This window comes from Sinohyriopsis cumingii, unplaced genomic scaffold, assembly GCF_028554795.1.
Source record: "Sinohyriopsis cumingii isolate HCF-2022 unplaced genomic scaffold, ASM2855479v2 utg002887l, whole genome shotgun sequence".
NCBI classification, from domain to species: Eukaryota; Metazoa; Mollusca; class Bivalvia; order Unionida; family Unionidae; genus Sinohyriopsis; species Sinohyriopsis cumingii.
The window spans coordinates 62,740-83,064 of record NW_028316330.1 but is presented as its reverse complement, the minus strand read 5'-3'; the positions used below and the strand labels follow the sequence as shown (position 1 = coordinate 83,064).

Below are 20,325 nucleotides of genomic sequence, written 5' to 3'. Positions count from 1 at the left end.
GGGATGTAATAAGTGCAAAGCTGTCTGCCTTGGAAAATACGAACTTTTCAGCAGAACATATCATTATGAATACTGTAAAACACATACGATGGTGTTAAATCATGGTCTAAGTGTACTGCCATGTCTTCAATGTGGTATCGGAGTCAAGTCATATAATCAAATTTGCCGGCTCTTTGGATCTGTTCGTGAATACTATCAGGCGCGTTAAAATAAATAGACAGCACAAACACCTGTGGCTGCATGTACAGATACAAAATAAATAAATCAGAAATAAGCGAAATAATAACGATTGACATGATTGCAGTTTCAGATCCTGATAAAATACAAAAATTGATACAAGTCATTAACGGCATTTTTAATTAGATACGCTCCCCCTCCACCCCCGGAATGTGCATACTAAGTCGCACAAGAAAGATTGGCATACTTTAATTATTGAGACCCACATTTGTACTGAATCCACCACCACTGGTTGCTACTGCAACAAAAACAACTGCAAAGATTACTAATAATACAATAGTACAAAAATTAAAACAATTTGCACATGAACATAATTCCGAACACGCAGATGTGCAAGAAAATTTGATATTAAGTGAGAATGAATAAAACCATCGTAATAGTCTTTAATATGATATTGCTAATGAAGCGGGTGTGTATGTTCGTGCAAAACCATAACCCTCACAAGAACATGAATTTAAATTTCAAAAGCGCAATGGCAAATTAGAACATCATGTGGCAGTTATCCCACCCACTTACAAATCAGGTTTTGACAACTATTAACAAATATGATTTCAGGAATTGAGGTGGTGTAACAAAACATTTGGCCACTTAAGCGTTAAAGCAGATATTATCCTTAGCACACATTTGGTTATGCCACTTGACAGTGATGGATTTAAATAACTACTACACCATGGATTCACTGCTGTGCCCTCATAATCCTGAACTGCAAAGACAGCACTTCCATCCATGATGATATTGACAAAAGCATTGAAAAGATTCTAGCAAAGTTGGAGAAATACGCTAATTAGGATCAGGATGGACTTTCGAAAGATGTACCCATGTCGAAGTATATATCTCACCGTATGAACCGTTATGTGGGTCAAGGTATATAGCAACACCAAAATGTGTCTCGCCATAGTTAGTAATAAAGATATTTTAAAAAGCGTTGACAACAGGTGTTTTGAATGGCCAGTTTTATTAGCATTATATCCAGTGTTACGAGTCTATGCTCTTAAAATAAGTAACATAAAAGAGTGAAAAGCAACAAGCTTTGTAATATTCAACAAATAATTTATTTCCCTATAATACAAAGTGAAAATGAGATATAAGAATTAACGGAATTGAGAATTAAATCCCAAAATAATCCACGAATTACAGGCACAAATCCTAATAATGTCCTGAATAAAATTCAGTACAAGTCCAGAATAAATCCAAAATCTGACGGTGATGATGTGTCTGTGGTAGCTTGTAAAACGTCGAAGTGCCACTAGTCTTTTGTTGAATAACAGTAAGATAATTCAAAGTTTGAATTCACTATAAATTTTAGTGAATGCCTCTATCCAAGAATTTTATCAGAGCACTTTTGTATTCCCAGAGAAAATATTCACTTGAATTCAATAATTTGAAGAAATAAAATTTTTCAGCCCAAAAATGAAATGCCAAAGCCACGATGAACAAACTTGAAACACTAAATCCAGGTATCGCTGCTAATGTGTTCACTTACGACAAAGGCTTTTATATGCTTGCATTATCCCCACATAGACAGCATGGACAAACTCAGCTGATTTGTTGCTGCTGAGTGAAATGGATGGATCAGAATCCATGTTGCACTACTTATGGATAAAGACTCTTTCCCGGTCACTTTACCGACACAGCAGGTACACGTGCACAAAATATCCATGCAGACATTGCATACATGTATTTAAGACCCAGCAACTGCTCACCAGCCATGACTTTTACTGTGGTGGTATCAGTAAAAACCGCAGTGAATCGAATAATAATGCCAGAACCAAGCAAAAACATTGTTACATTTTCTGCGATGCAACATAAAGATGAAAGTCCCTTACATCATCTACACGAATTTTGTATGTCTGAATGTTTCAGTGGTAGAGATAAATATCGATCAAACAGTGTGAGTCGCTAAATAAATGCAATGCGGGATCTGTTAATCAGCAGTTCGATCTGATGGGCAAACAGCGCAGCCATTCCTTTGTCGTTCCCAGAGTGCTTGCGCTCTAAACACAGTTGAGGTGTTTCTTAAATCAATCAAAGTAACATCAAAATTGATTCGACAATAACTCTATTCACCAGCAGTCATAATTATGACGGATGATAACATTCGTGATTTTTTTGCAGCCACTCATTGATGGATTTGTGAGAAGCTTTACTTCTACCAATGTCAAAGTTCATGATCACCGTAACATCACTGGTGCAATGAGGAACCGCACACAATGCACCCCATTTGAATTTGGGAATTTACCCAAACAAAACAAAACTCCATGTGGTGCTTCATAACTTGTGTAGGTACGATGGTCACTTAATAATGCAAGCAGTAGCCACGGCACCAGACTCACCAATAAGCGTGATCCCCAACAACATGGAAAAATACATGACGTTTAGGCTGGGCCAATTGCAGTTCATCGATTCACTGCAGCTTATCAATTCATCTTTGGACAAGTTAGTGAACAACCTAACCGCGGAGAACTTTGTAATTACTTGTCGCTATTGGTCAAGGAATACAGATTTGTTAACGAAAAAATGGTGTGCATCTTTAAAAATACATGAATGCCTGTGACAAATTTGCTGAAACTCTGTTGCCACCGACTGAAGTGTTTTATTCATCACTGTCACTTGAAGGTATCTCAGAATAAAGATTACGAACACGTAAAGAAAATTTGGTCTGTATTTGAATGCATAAACCTCTGCTCTTAAGGTGTCCAGGGATCTGTCCTCATGCACTGCACCAATCGCTAAAAAAAAGTTGCAATGCGAGTTGTTGATAGCATCAAAAATGATGCTGTAGGTCAAATGAAACAACTGAGATCGCAGGAGGCTCAATCGCTTCGAGATTGACTGCGACTATTAATGACAAGAGCACCAACAAAAGCAGTTACGCCACCATCGACAGAAACAATACTACCTGTGGTTAGTAAAATCAATAATGAAGCCACTCAACAACGGTTAAGGACGTGAATGGTATTCAACAAGATCAGTAATGTATTAATGGAAAGGAAAGTCTCTTCATGGCTCAGTTCATAGATATATCTGATCCAGTATTTGACATGGGCAGGTCTGTGTTTATGACTCGAAGTAAACAAGATTTTCAGCATTATTCATACCTGGCCAGAGACCCCAATCAATTAAAAATAAGATTGCAAGTGTAGGACATGTCAAGGTTTTTCCTTCCACATGAGGCATTCTTGGAAGTTGAGGGAAAATTTATACAAAATGATGCTGGTGGTACTGATTATAATGCCAATACCACAGCTGGATTTGATAACAACGGAATCATGGCGTTGTTTAATAGTGTACTTTATTCAATCTATGAAATTGAAATCGAATCAATTCTTCACATCGTTGACGTGGCTACAGCAATTATTGTACTTGCTAGATACAGTGATGATTACACAAGGACAGCTGCTCCAACAATGATGTTTATCAATGATACATCTGATAATGCGGATGCTCAACTGTACTCAATTAGGAGACCTCAGAATCATGCACGCAACGCTGATGAAGATGTGCAACTTGTAATTGTAGGTGTTAATGGTACTTTTAATGGTGGAATTGCTTGGCGCAAAAGGACAAGTTAGTGGAGCTTCATTACGATTTCCATGTGCAATTCCTATCAGTCATATACTTGGTCTTTGCAGAGATGTTTGCAAGGTTACTTTTTGTGTCAAACACACAGTTACAATTACCCACAAAAATAACTTCATCGATACAGTTTGGCATGGTTCAGCTGCTGCTGATGGTAGAGTTGTATTAGAAATGTTAACACTGTGGATGTCTGTGTAATCCCCTTCACTTTCTACAAAATCAAATTTGTTATTGTTATGCAATCTGGAACCACTTCAACGGTGTCGTTTCTTGCACATAATACAGACGTACACCCACCAACTACTATTGTGGAATAGTTAATAGGCAAATAAGTACCCTACATGATCTTACTGCACCAAAATTTGTGTTTGTGGCATTTCAACTTAAAAATCAAGACAATCACCAAACACAGAGTAATATGATATTTGACCCCTTAGAAGCAACTGCATTTTCTTTGCAGTTAAATGGTCATCAATAACCATCTGAAGAAATTCAACTTAACGTTGAAGTCAACCATACTTCACGTGCATATCAAAATCTGTAAGCGTATATGGACCAATGTCAAAATATTGACACTGCTTTACAGATTTCCCAACATGATTTCATGACTGTACCCGATTTATAACTTTTCACTGGAGCATCTGGAGTTGTTCAGGTAATCCGTTGTCAACATGTATTTTTATGCACAAGTGGGTGTGGCTGGTGCTAATTACAGATGTTATGCTGTGTTACTTTCTGACAAGACCCTGTTTTTGGAGGGTGCTGGTGGCCGAATGATGATCACCAGTGCATCTGTGGAAAATACATTAAATTCATTATTAAATCCGTTACATGTTTAATAATAATGTCATATCATGAAGTAAAGGTCGGCCTTAGTGAAAGTCAGTTGGAAAAACTAAAAATCACAATCAAAAGCAATTGTGAGGTCACATTGAAACTTTCTCCAACAAAATCAACTGGAAATGCCCGTGTGGTTGCCTCAAACAAAGCTTGTTCAACTTAATGCGGTCAAACACTGTAACACCTCAATGATAATAAAATTATCCAAGTCAAAGATGAGACAAATGCGACAGACTGGTGGAATATTTCCATTGATTGTGGAGATTCCAGCGTTGTTAGCACCAGCGGCTTCAGCGGTTGCAAAAGCTACAGCTTTGGTGGATACCCGAATTGCATATGGGATGGCATTAAAAAAAAGGCAGTTCAAGGACGATTAAGATAGGAATGGCCTTCGATTACCAGGAACGAGTCTTCGAATACCATGAGGCAGAGGTCGTTGATTACCTGGTCCCAGAAGATCTCGCCACTTACCAATCTTGGTTTACTCGCGATGGCAAAATCAATCAAATATTTTCCTGGTATCTTTATGAGAAATTAACTTCCATCGACGGTGCCACGCACACGTGAAACTGGCTTCGTCAACCTGGCTTCATCAGTAGGACCTGACACTCATTTGGTTGCATACGTTGTAACACCTCAGCATCGTTTATATTTAGACTCATAAGGATTTTCACCTCCAGTTGGAGTTGTTAATTATTTAACCAAGCACGGTGTTACATATATTTGATTTAATTTATATTTGATTTAATTTGTGTTTGATTTGATTTGATTGTTTGTGGGTTTTGGAATCTTTTTATTTTCTTTACATGTCATTGTAATGTAATTTTGTTTACTATAATTTTATATTTTCCAGAAAATTCAGTTTGACCTGAGTTTTCCTTAGATACCTAATAATACAAACACGTGTTTCTATTTTTTACTTCTAAGTTCCTGGCCTTGATTGAGGGTCAAGTAAATAACTTTTTTCTAGGAGTAAAATGATTGGTTCTTATCAAGGACATACAGGAGTTATGTGACTTTTACATGTAAACATGATCACGTCAGCCTCTATTTTGCAATTAGGCATTCCCAAAATTGCGAAATACTTAGTATTAATAGTGATGTCTAGAGGGAGAGATCTTGGAGTCCGGGCTTTTAAACACTGGATGTCAAGTTTTTTTCTTCTGTTGTGACCAGTATTGAAGAACTGAAGTTTTGAGTTTTTGAATTATATGTTAATTTTGCTTTAGATTATTTGGACTCTAGAAGATAAATTCGTTTCTCCAGAAATATTATTGTATTCATATAGAACTCTTGAACAAGGACTTTATTGAAAATTTTATTTGGATTTCCAAGACCGGAGGAAAAATTATTACGTTTCCACAAGGAACATTAAACATCAACATAGTACAAGCTACATCATATGTCATCGCCTTCCATCTTGGATTTTTCATCAGCACTTCGAACTTGGAATCATTAGAACATTTCAATATTAGGACTTCAAAAATTTATTTGTGGATTATTCTTGTATTATGTTTGGATTTGATTCTGGACACCGAAGTTCTCATACTTTTTCATGGCTACAGTATTTTTCCAGAGAAATAAATTATTTGTTATATTTTTCAAAGCTTGTTGTTTTCACTCTTTCTTGTGTTACTGTTTCTTTGAGCCTAAACACGTAACATAAGAACAGATGATAGCGACTGTTTTATTCAACTACACCGGTGCAACTACGGTTTAATGGATCCATATGCGGTCATCTTGGCGTTGAGGCGTTGCATGCACTGGAACTTTCACCAACCACGCAAGCACTTATTGATTTCACATTAAAGTACGTTTAATATTAAACAAAAATGTCTATTAACATTTATGGATATTACTTGACTCGATGACGTGATGCTGATTTGGATCTGAGCCGATTTGCAAGCAAAGCGGATTCGTCTGAGTTTACTATTCGTGCTGTTGGTGATGTTGAACTAAGTGAGATGTGATTTTTGAAGATCAAACTGGTAAACTTGAAACATCTAATGTTGTCAGTCAAGATATTATTGTCAAGTTGAAAGGTGACTTTATAGTAAAGAATCTGGCTGAGTTCACTGGCAATGGTGGAATCAGAGATAGCGGCATGTCGGTTGGGTTCGTCCAAGATTCTGTTGATACAGCTAATATTGCAACAAGACAATATATAATTAATCAAATAGCTACAGTGCATACAACACCAAGTGCAGTAACATTCTCGAGCATAATTATGGGAATATTAGTCATACAAGGAAAGAAAACAATTGAAGATAAAATCTTACAAAATGACCGATTTGTTTGTTACTTGGAGTGGGGTGGGGAGGGGTGTTTTTGTTGGGACGATTGTGGGTGGGGAGATTTTTTTTTATTTTTTGCTTTTTTATTATTCTATTGGTATAAATGGTTTTGATAGACTTAAACCTCACATTTTAAAGGTGTGCTAGTCTGCAACATACTTGTTTATCATAACTGGTTTCTAAAGGTGGTGGGGTCGAGCTAAATAGTTGATAAATGATAAGCGGTGTCTTGGTCTTGATTATGTACCACCAATATCAAGCAATGAAAAGCCTGACAGTGAAGTTTAAAACTCTTTCACAATTACATTATCAAAATCATTAGTTGCTGTAGATGAAATTCAGTTCAAAACACTCAACGTTTACCTGTCTTTGGCATTTGTGTTTAAGATTAGATTTTATAACTGTATATACATAATAGATTTTGACCGCGGTGATGTCGTTGTGGAATTTACTGATGGGTGTTGGGTCAGCTGACAGTGCATGCTAACATCGATAGCAATTTAGCTCCACTTGTTGATGAATACATGCTTCAAAGTGGTGTTACCTAACCCTCGTATAAACTGTCATAAGAAATTGTTAAGGATAAAGTAGAAACTGTCATAATTTTGTCAAGGGTCATGTAGAAATTGCTTGTTTGAACCACCCTGATGCACCAATACCAACTCGAAGCCAGCATGGAATCTTCGCACGTGCATTTTTTAAAGGATGGTGAGCCACCAGAACACACACTCGCTGTAGATTTAAGTATTCCCGAGGCGGAGTTTTCATTATATAATTATATGACGATTGTACCAGCAAATAAAAGAGTAGTTGACTAGAAATGCATGTGCGTAGTGTGCCTGCATGTTATAGTGAAACCGGATAAGGTCTGCCTGTCATAAAATGAAAATATGCGATTGTATTATTAATAAAAGAATTCAGATGGACCATCAGTCTTACCGACGTGGAAAAAATCGAAGCGGAGCAAATGCTGCGATATGAAGTTACCAAAAGATCCGCATTGATAATAAAACACAAACACGCATATTTGGTTGTAGATGATGTTTGTGGCCTTGCTGCAGCAAAGTCTCTTGGTCTTAGTATAACTGTAATCACGGCAACTACAACCATCGTAGGTGCACCAGTCTGAATTGTTGTCGGGGCTATATTGATAGTAACCAGTGTCTCTCTTAGTGCTAGCAAATTAATAATGATGCGATTGTGTTCACGAGTACGTATTCATTCAGAATTTCTTGTAGCAGTACACAGCAGTCTCAATACTATCGGTAAACTATATTCAGTGGCAATCGAGGATAAAATAATCAATGCGGTTGAGTTTGAACAGTGCTGACAGAAATAGAAAATCACAGTTACGAGCACAAATAAGAAACAGCGGATTTACGGAAAGTAAAAGTTGAGTATAAAAAAAATCTTCACAGAAAGGCTTCGTTGTCAAAACTCTTGCCTTGGTAATTCATTGATGGGTATATACCATTGATTGGTACCGTGTGCAACCACATCCATAACAAGCACGAGTAGTAATAAATTGCACTTTTGCCTCAGTTGAAGCTCTTTGAGCACTTATACTCATCATAGACTCTACCCCATGCGTGGATGATTAAATTGCTAAACATGCACTAGTCGCATATGAACCTTAGAAATTCAAGGGGGTGAAGGCTATGACGGACCCAAAGGAGCCAGAGGGGTAAAACAGACACTTTGCTTCTACTAAAGTTGTTTGGTGGCTCATTGCATAGAATGGCAGCTGCATATCAAAAAGAATTTTTGCCAAATGTTTAGGTTTTAATCCTTGCGACATTAAAAATATTGGAATATCTAAAACTTATACTTATTGTGTTTAAAACATATTAAATCATCCAACTATTTGAGAACATGCTTATTCGTTATATTGAAGGTCTCTAAAGCATTAACCTGAAGTCTGTGCACCTTTGTAGTTGGCATTTTTGACATAAGTAAAAGTTTATGATAGCTGCTTGTGAAATCACCATACACAAATCTGAGAGCATGCTCTTGTAATTGTTCAAGTTTAGTGGTGTTCATATCGCTGTAGAAATGCCGGGCTAAGCGACAGAAACTGAAGTTGGAGAGTGCAAATGTATATAAGATTGTCAGTTTATTGAGTCTAGTTTGCTTATGACCAATAGTTTCAAGACAGATAGTTGCCTTGAAGCTTTCCTATTGCGATTATTTTTACATGTGAATTGAATTGTAGTTGATAGTCAGTGTTAATTGCAAGGAGTTTAACAAATTTGCCTAAAATTATGACAGCATTGATTATGCCTATTACAGGCTTCATACTGAATGGCTTTTTACATGCAGCCAGTGCTTGAAACTTTTCATGGCTGACTTGCATTTTGTTAGCAGTGAATCAATCAGTCAGAATGTTCAACTCTGCTTTAAGTGTGTTAATAAGAGTGTTTAAATCCAGTGAGCAAAAGGACAGTTAACATCACATAGTTATATAACAGCCATATCTAATAAAATAGAAGATATCATTGATATAAACATTAAGAAATAATTGTCCAAGTATCGAGCCCTTAGGTACCCCTTTTTGAATTTCAGACCCACTACTCAAGACACCCTGCAACTTAATTTGCTGCTTACGATTTGACAAATATCTCTGTAAGAGTCCTACTGAGTCATCTGACATACCACAAGCCCTTAATTTGCAAATAAGAATAACATGAGGGAGAAAGCCAATAGCTTTGGGTAAGTTCATCTGGACTCAGCTATATATTTGTTTTCACCGAAAGCATTCATCCAGTCTCCAAGGAAACATAATGGCCTTTACGAAAAGCACCAAAATATTTGTTTAAATTGTCTCAAAAACTGATGCTAACTGGGTTTCATTTGATTTTTCAAACAGTTTTGATATGATGAGTAAAATGCTGACAGGTTTATGATTACTTTAATCAAGAGGATTGTTCTTTTGAAAATCGGAACTACTTAAGCTTCCTTTACGACGATCAGGAAAAATATCTGATTGTATAGTTTTTGTTCATTAGATCTGGAATAAGTCCCACACAAATTGGTGCCCCAGCTTTTAACTGTTTAAACAGAAATTTGATCCCCTCCTGTAGCTTTAAAAACAAAACAAAAAAAAAAACAACATTTAAGCATCTTATCATTTTATACACTTCTTCACGATACTAAGTTATGATTTTGCTCCCCATGTTGCACTCCGCTGGGAGACAGGCTATTTCACAGGCTGATTCGAACTGAACATATTTAATTCAGTCTCAGGCCGTGCCAATACGAGTATGATCCAAGAAATAGTCTTATCACAAGGTATTCCGGAAGTGAATACTCGCGGGCTTTGTCGCTTTGATATTTGAATAATACGAATATTAAAGAACGAACATTCAATGGAGATAGTCGCAATAAACAGTAGGTATATAGACATAAGAATGCTCATCTGCTAGCATGTCAGATATATTAATCAAAGTGGAAAGAAGTTGTTAAATGATACAACTAGTCCTGAGCCCACACTGACCGACAATCCCGTTACAACTGGTTTAATGCAGTAAAAAAAATGTTATACATGTACACTAATCTTTTTGTGTGCCCTACAGGAGAGGTCGACTCGCCCTGTCGCTTCTGGTCAGACTTGTCGCATTCAGCAGACTATACTAGAAGTTAGCAGATAAAACGTTTTGAATACAAATAAGAACTTGTCATAAGGCTTACCATAAGGTGTTATTTTTGCGCAAATCGGTTGTAACGACATTAACGAACACGGACCATCAGACTGTTAAAATTGTTATCCATTCTAAAATTGTTACTAGACATGGATTCATTGGGATTTAAATAGAGCATTATTGACAGAACTAGTATATCATTTTCAACCGTGTTTCTAAGACCTTAATTTTTTTTAAAAGAAAGTACAATGGATGCTGATGATATTTTTCAACATATTGGAAGTTTGGGCAAATTTCAAATCAAGGTTTTTTTCTTGATGGGTGTACCTGTTGTCATCTCATCCATGCAGACTCTTGCAGTAGTTTTCACCATGGCAACACAAGCCTTCAGGTTTGTACAATGATTACCGATATAGTTAACAAAACCGTCCTTCATTCAGGTTTGTACAGTGATTTACCGGTATAATGAACACAACTGTCTTTCATTCCTTGGATTCTTAACTTTCTGAATCAGTGGCTTTTTTGTTGTTTTTCTTTTTTATCTCACATGTATCATGACATTAGAGACTATAGGGCCATTAAAACTTTTCTCATAGGGTACATGAAGTGTAAGTTCCTTTGCAATAGGTCAGAGGTCATTTGGATTAAAAATGCATTGTGCTTAAATTAGGACTCTGTCCAGAGCTCAATGGAGTGCTCAGTCAGAGGCAGCAGAAAGAAAGAAAGAAATAAAAATGTATACACATAAAACATGCAAGGATTCATTCACATTTTATAGTAGTCATAACTTGTACTCAACATACCTAAAATGTTCTGCTTTATTTCAGTGTGTTAATTGCCAGAATCACTTCTAAATGTGAACTGTTTTGCCTGAAATGATCTTTGACCTCAGAAGTTTGTCGATGCATAAAAAAGTATGCATGGTTGTGAGATGGTTTAAGTATTTTCAGTTATTGCAGTTGTTGGTATTGGTCCTAATGTTAAGTTTATTTAGTTCCATCACTATTGCATACAAATACAATAATAACATTTTTGCATGAATTCATTCTATTTATATATAGCAAAAGTAGCTTACAGTCTACTTTTTGTGTTTGAATGATGGATTAGCCAAGACATAGTATTAAAGGGGATCAAGCAACTTAGAAAAATTATGACTTCATTTTTGAGATACTGGTAGTTGGTGTATTGAGCTGGTAAAATACTCCTTTAGCATGACAATTTTGACATAGATATTTAAATTTGTATTAATATTAAATAATTGGGTAAGAATGTCGTCTTTGACTCAATGAGTCAGCCTCTGTAATAAAAAAAAAAAACATTATTATTATTATTATAATTACCTTGTTCTGCTTTCTATCCCCCAGGTGTGCCATACCTAATGAACCAGATGACACCTTCTTGATTCAGGGAATACATCACCAGGAGCTAATTAATGCCACGATTCCAGCAAAGCTGGAGGATGGGGAGATTGTGTACTCTAAGTGTACCTATTATATGCAGGAATTTAACTCCAGCAGTCACATTAAGGATGTTACTTCTAACATGAATTATAGTCAGCCAAAGGCAGAAAATGCTTGCTACAAGTGGGTCTATGATACTTCCATTTTCGAGCTGACAGTAGTTTCGGAGGTTAGTGGAATGATATGTTGTCCCTTGCTCCCCCTGTGAACAGATCTATCTACAGGGCTTGAAATTAGGATTTTGTTTGCTAACCCACAGGATCACAGTGATAAGATCTTTTACTGATCTTGCCTAAATTTTATTGATATTGCTAATATCTTACAAAAACCAGTTCAGTTTCAAATTCAACATTTATTCATTTACTTCAGCTGTAAACAATAACTGCATTTTAACAACAAGGTTTGAGAAAAGTTGAAAGATCATGTTCAAGCTCGTCTTGACACTCATGTTAAAAGATGCGACAGTTTGTTCTGCTTCTTAGGGACTGGCGTTCTGTTTGGATTTCATGTATCCATCTCTCTTTATGTTTTGGGTGCTTCTCGTTGTGTGATTCCAGAGATGATTTATTATAGTTTTATACCCATCAATGAATGAAGTACCCTGTGTGCTTTTGTATTTCTCGAGATACTTCGTGCCAAAAGTGCACATCAAAGTCTTCAGCCATTCACTTTCATTGACCCAGCCATTCATATTCTTTTACCCAGCCATTTGTATTCTATGACCCAGCCATTCGTATTCATTTACCAAGCCATTTGTATTAATTTACCAAGCTATTCATATTCTGTGAACCAGCCATTCATATTCTATGATCCAGTCATTCATATTCATTTACCAAGCCATTTATATTCTATGACCCAGCCATTCATATTCTATGACCCAGCCATTCATTTTCATTTACCAAGCGATTCATATTCTATGACCCAGCCATTCGTATTCTATGACCCAGCCATTCGTATTCATTTACCAAGCCATTCATATTCATTTACCAAGCCATTCATATTCTATGACCCTGCCATTCATATTCATTTACCAAGCCATTCATATTCTACAACCCAGCCATTCATATTCATTTACCTAGCTTTCATATTCTATGACCCAGCCATTCATATTCTATGACCCAGCCATTTGTATTAATTTACCAAGCCATTCATATTATATGACCCAGCCATTCGTTTTCATTTACCAAGCCATTCATATTATATGAACCAGCCATTCATATTCATTTACCCTGCCTTTTTAATATTCTATGACCCTGCCATTCGTATTCATTGACTGAGCTATTGATATTTATTGACCTTGCATCTCATTCTTAATCTCTTGATTATGTTTGTGATTGCACTCGTATCATCATCAAATTTTGGCCCTTTCGGTAGTGGCAGTGCAACATGCAAATGCTTCCATGCTTACATTTATATTTTTCAACAATATAAATATTTAAAAGCAATGTTTGGTAGAATTCAGAATTATTCATTGAGTCATTGAATGAGACCTTTTCCAGTTGGTTAGTACTAACTGGATACCCTTTTCTTTTCATCTGTAATGAAATGGTGCTTGGGACCACCTTGCTAGTTCCATGTGCATCAAGATTGTTTTGACACCAATTTAGTGGATGAGTGGTTTAACACTTGTCCATTATGATGTCAGCTCTTATTGTCAAGTGCAGGATGTTGTTAGGTTCTCAGTTAACACAACACACAGGTCAGCAAACCATTAAGGGAATTCTGACTCAGATTATTATTTGATACATCTGATACAAGACCACTTGTTAATTGTTTTGATAGCTACCAGAAGTAATTTTCACTGCTGGAACAGATTAATAATGGTTTGGGTTTAAGTAATCTGTTGACAGACTCACTAACCATGGGTTAGCTGATTAGTGGTAATTTCAAGCCTGGTTCTATCTGTCTGTCTATCTGTCTGTCTGTCTGTCTATCAATCTATGCGACTGTCTTTCTCTTTATGTATATAACTGTCTTTATGTATTATTGAGTTATGATTCAATCTGAAAGACTTTGTTGTGCTTTAACTCTGTCTTTGTATTCTTTAATTTATTTCCTAAAATCAAATCTCATTGAGAACAATTCACATTCAGCATGATATAATTATGTAGACAAAATTAAAATTTGTGTATAGTTTCATAGATTTCGTTGCATCCGTTTGTAGTATACATTCTTTCAGTCAGCGGGAAATGAATGGAGTGAGCCATTCCTTAATTTTTGCATTATCATCATGGTTTCTGTTGCATAACGTCTTGTTGTATTAAACACCTGCCTTTTACTCAGGGCATAAAGAATTCTACCAATTTTTGTCCTAGATATTACCTTTCTTCAACCATTATGCCCAGATAAGAAACCCTTGTCATCCCAACCATTTCAAAATGCAACATATCACTGACATTTAAGCCACTTAGTTGTGCCTGATAATTGATTTACAATACCCTGGCAAGAAAACAATACCAACTCATGTAATTTTCTGCCTAGTCAACATTACTGTGTCAACCTTGTGTGGGAACTAGTAAGGGAATCATTGATTTAGGCATATCTTACCAAATTGTCCATAATAATTATGTTTATTCCCAGCTAGCCTATTCTACTACCACTACCATTCAATTTAAGGGCATCTTGCTAAGGTACATGCATACTGAGACACAGTTCAAAGTAATTGTTTGACTGACAGAAAAGTCTGTATTTCATAATCCTACTGAGCAACTAACTTCAGAGACTGCATTCAATAGTCACCTCCAGCTTGTAGATTGGTACTGTTCAGACAGTTGATTAGTTCACATACAAGGATAGGCAACCACTCCAATTGTAAGCAGGAAGTCGAGTTCATCTGTACAAGACATATTCACATGGACTTATGATGAAAAGATTAAATAGACCTTGGAACGTTGTCCTGAAACTAGCATATTCATAACAAGCATGTTGCATGTAACAACAAACTGTTGTGTTTCCTTATCGGAATTAATTCCTTTACCTGTTTTCTGTTGGCCTGTCTCATGAGAATTCTGGCTGATTTGCATCCGTGTACTTTCTAAGGTTACACATATTTCATAATCATCTGAAAACAAAAGTACATCAAGTGACACCAAAGTACATATACAAGGGACTCCAAAGTACATCTACAAGTGACACCAAAGTACATCTACAAGTGACACAAAAGGACATCTACAAGTGACACAAAAGTACATATACCAGTGACACCAAAGAACAGTTGATTTGTTGACTGTTCCTTGTGCATCGTTATTTCACTGACAAATAAAATAAATAATAAAATAAAGTAAATCCTTTACATGGAAGAATAACAAGAATGCCAGATATCTATAATATTTTCTACATACTGAACAGAATATAAAATACTGAATACAATATAAAATTTGATAAATCAAAACATTGAGGAATGATTTAAAGTACTCTGCTGAATGATGCTTATTGAATTGAGCTTTCAAAACCATGTTTGTAATTACTAAATCAAAGCACTGACATTTAACAGGTGTTCTAATCTCCAAATCTGCTCAAGGTCTGGCCTATTCAACTTGACCTAATCCCTTTCCTGATTTGTACTCATTTGATAACACTTGACCTAATCCCTTACCTGATTTGTACTCATTTGATAACACTTGACCTAATCCCTTACCTGATTTGTACTCATTTGATAACACTTGACCTAATCCCTTACTGATCTGTACTCATTTGATAACACTTGACCTAATCCCTTACTGATTTGTACTCATTTGATAACACTTGACCTAATCCCTTACCTGATTTGTACTCATTTGATAACACTTGACCTAATCCCTTACCTGATTTGTACTCATTTGATAACACTTGACCTAATCCCTTACTGATTTGTACTCATTTGATAACACTTGACCTAATCCCTTTCCTGATTTGTACTCATTTGATAACACTTGACCTAATCCCTTTCCTGATTTGTACTCATTTGATAACACTTGACCTAATCCCTTACCTGATTTGTACTCATTTGATAACACTTGACCTAATACCTTTCCTGATTTGTACTTATTTGATAACACTTTGACCTAACCCCTTACCTGGTTTGTACTCATTTGATAACACTTGACCTAATTCCTTTCCTGATTTGTACTCATTTGATAACACTTGACCTAATCCCTTACTGATTTGTACTCATTTGATAACACTTGACCTAATCCCTTTACATGATTTGTATTCTTTATGATAAAAACACAGATACAATACAACTGACCTAATCCCTTTACATGAATTGTATTCTTTTTGATATGATTGATATTTACTTTGTTAAAACAGACGAAACAAAGGACAAGTTTTCAGTAAAACTAAACAAAAAAACCCACATGCATGCTGGGGACACTGATATTGAAATTTCTTGCATCCAGAGTTAAGAATATCCTTTGATTTTGGTGTCCCAGAGAATATCCCTTGATTTTGGTGTCCCAGAGAATATTCTTTGATTTTGGTGACTAAAATTTTAATATATTTGTTTTGGGTCAAGTCCAATGACTAAAATTTTAATGTATTTATGTTTTGGGTCAAGTCCATTGACTAAAATTTTAATGTACCGTATTTACCGCATATGTTGGGACACCGTATTTGTTGGGACACCATAAATTAATTTTAAAAGTAATTTTTTTGTGCACTGTATGTTCTGAGACACATCGTTTTTTTTCAAGTCGTAGGTTGTGGGACACCTTTTAAATCATTCGAAAATTACATGTCGAAAATTGCACTTCAACTGAAATTTTATTTTTTAAATATAAAACTGTACTTGAGATAAAACTCTTTAATCCACTGCAGCAGCATCTCATCAACACAACCCTTCTCCTGCACACGTATGGTCTATTATTTTGGTACATGAATAGTTTTTCAACTTTCTCATACCGTGAAAAACTGTTAGAGGCAACACACCACCTTAAGTGGAAACTGCAAGAACAAAAGGAAGATTTTTTTCAAATCTGCACCAGTCTTGTTAATTCTCACACTTTTGATGCCCATCTTATCGTCAGTCCATCCAGGAATGCGATCAAAGTGTACTAGAGTTTCATCCATGTTAATGATCATATTGTCGGCGAAATGATCTCTCTTCTGGCCTTCACGAATTCATCACGTGATTTTATTTTCTCCAAATCTTCTGGATGATGCTGGGTGATCGATGTTCATGCACGAAGCACTATATTGTGCAACTTTAAAAACTGTTCCATTGTTTCACTTTATTGTCAAACTTTTTGTGAATACTGTTGAAAAGGAACCAAAGTTAGCTTACATATCTCGGCCGTCTTTGTATATTCAAAGCTAAAAAAATTAATCGGCACACTTAAAAGAATCCAGTAGTCGGCATCTGAGGTCAGCTTGGTTTGCAATAAAATAACCTTTGTATTGATATCCTTTAAAAACATTTGGCTTCCGAGTCCAAAGTTGGCTTCCAACGTCGGCTTGCTTTGTAATAAAAATAACCTTCGTCTTTGATGTCCTGTCGGTAAGTTCAAAGAAGTTTACTGCTGGCTGCCAGTTGTGTTTATTTACCACCAGGGCTTATATGTGCTTGGCATCTTTAGTAATAATTGATACAAAGGTGCACTGATGTCTGCAAGTAAATATTAATGATACTTATGTAACCCGCGCTGGCGAAAAGATTGTCACTTGCACTCAAGTGACTGTGTTTTCAAATAATGATTTTTATTTGCGAGATACTGGCATACAGTATAGTTCTCTTCTGGCCTTAACGAATTCATCACATGATTTTATTTTCTCCAAATATTCTGAGTGACGTTGGGTCATCGACATCTGTGCACAAAGCACTATTATGTGTCACTTTCAAATTTGTTCCATTGTTTCAATTTATTTCAAAATTCCCGTGAATACAGTTGAAAAGGAACCCAAGTATGCTTCCACATCTCAGCCGTCTTTGTATATTCAAAAAAAAAAAAAAAATCAGCTCACTTCACAGAATCCATAGTCAACTTCCGATGTCGGCTTGCTTTGCAATAAAATAACCTTTTTATTGATATCCTTTACAAAATAAAGTAACCAAGGTCGGCTTCTGAGATCGCCTGCTTTGTAATAAAAATAACCTTTTGTCTTTGATGTCCTTTCGGTAGGTTCAAAGAAGGAGTTAACTGCTTGCTGCCAGTTGTGTTTATTCACCACCTGGGCTTCTATGTGGTTGGTATAGTAAGGATAATTATGCAACCCTAGCTGGTGGAAAGACTGTCACTTGCACTGAAGTGAATGTGTTTTCAAATGATGATTTTTATTTGCCAAGATATTGTCATACAGTAAACCTGGATATAATTCAATCTTGATTATTTTACACCCAACACCATGTCATGCGTGAATGGTGTCTTCAAGATATCAGTTGACTATTTCCCTCTTGTATGCGATTTTGTTGGCTCCAGTTTTCAGTTGGATAACATGTTCAAACCTTTGAGCACAACCACACACAATTGTTTCTCAGTGTTCATGTCAATGAACAACACTGTGTGTGGTATCGGACATAATTGATACACACTACAGTATGGAAGCCTACGCTACTTATACGGATTTCGTGGAAATATTTTATTCTTTAATGCTCATGCTGAAAAAAGGAATAAATGATAACAACACAAGTTTAGTTTCTTTCTTTATATTATCAATTAAACGTTTTATTTATCTATTTTATTGCGACATGCAGTGGAGGGGGGGAGAGCAAAAATGCAATACAAATTTATTTCGTTTCTTAGTCTTGGGTCATATGACCAAAGTGAAAAAATGTTTCACCATAAGTTCTGGGACAGGAAAAAAAATAATTATTTTATTGTGTCCCAACATATGCGGTAAATACGGTATTATGTTTTGGGTCAAGTCCAGTGACTAAAATTTTAATGTATTTATGTTTTGGGTCAAGTCCATTGACTAAAATTTTAATGTACCGTATTTACCGCATATGTTGGGACACCGTATTTGTTGGGACACCATAAATTAATTTTAAAAGTAATTTTTTTGTGCACTGTATGTTCTGAGACACATCGTTTTTTTTTTTCAAGTCGTAGGTTGTGGGACACCTTTTAAATCATTCGAAAATTACATGTCAGAAATTGCACTTCAACTGAAATTTTATTTTTTAAATATAAAACTGTACTTGAGATAAAACTCTTTAATCCACTGCAGCAACATCTCATCAACACAACCCTTCTCCTGCACACGTACGGTCTATTATTTTGGTACATGAATAGTTTTTTAACTTTCTCATACCATGAAAAACTGTTAGAGGCAACACACCACCTTAAGTGGAAACTGCAAGAACAAAAGGAAGATTTTTTTCAAATCTGCACCAGTCTTGTTAATTCTCACAATTTTGATGCCCATCTTATCGTCAGTCCATCCAGAGAATGCGATCAAAGTGTACTAGAGTTTCATCCATGTTAATGATCATATTGTCGGCGAAATGATCTCTCTTCTGGCCTTCACGAATTCATCACGTGATTTTATTTTCTCCAAATCTTCTGGATGATGCTGGGTGATCGATGTTCATGCACGAAGCACTATATTGTGCAACTTTAAAAACTGTTCCATTGTTTCACTTTATTGTCAAACTTTTTGTGAATACTGTTGAAAAGGAACCAAAGTTAGCTTACATATCTCGGCCGTCTTTGTATATTCAAAGCTAAATAAAATTAATCGGCACACTTAAAAGAATCTAGTAGTCGGCATCCGAGGTCAGCTTGGTTTGCAATAAAATAACCTTTGTATTGATATCCTTTAAAAACATTTGGCTTCCGAGTCCAAAGTTGGCTTCCAACGTCGGCTTGCTTTGTAATAAAAATAACCTTCGTCTTTGATGTCCTGTCGGTAAGTTCAAAGAAGTTTACTGCTGGCTGCCAGTTGTGTTTATTTACCACCAGGGCTTATATGTGCTTGGCATCTTTAGTAATAATTGATACAAAGGTGCACTGATGTCTGCAAGTAAATATTAATGATACTTATGTAACCCGCGCTGGCGAAAAGATTGTCACTTGCACTCAAGTGACTGTGTTTTCAAATAATGATTTTTATTTGCGAGATACTGGCATACAGTATAGTTCTCTTCTGGCCTTAACGAATTCATCACATGATTTTATTTTCTCCAAATATTCTGAGTGACGTTGGGTCATCGACATCTGTGCACAAAGCACTATTATGTGTCACTTTAAAATTTGTTCCATTGTTGCAATTTATTTTCAAAATTCCCGTGAATACAGTTGAAAAGGAACCCAAGTATGCTTCCACATCTCGGCCGTCTTTGTATCTTCAAAAAAAAAA

General features: G+C 35.9%; 1 protein-coding gene across 4 annotated transcripts in view; it reads left to right on the top strand.

Annotated features, from left to right (window-relative positions):
• The first annotated feature begins 9,858 nt into the window (after positions 1-9,858).
• Positions 9,859-20,325, top strand: part of LOC149769990 (organic cation transporter protein-like) — a 59,105-nt gene continuing 48,638 nt past the window's right edge. For 2 of the 4 annotated variants that reach the window (XM_089949567.1, XM_089949566.1), the window contains exons 1-2: positions 10,527-10,979; positions 11,953-12,217. In XM_089949567.1, the coding sequence (XP_089805693.1) occupies positions 10,837-10,979; positions 11,953-12,217 (408 nt within the window). In that variant the 5' untranslated portion in view covers positions 10,527-10,836. Of the gene's footprint in view, positions 10,338-10,518; positions 10,980-11,952; positions 12,218-20,325 lie in introns of those variants that run through there. The other 2 variants (XM_089949568.1, XM_089949569.1) reach the window with 2 other exon arrangements.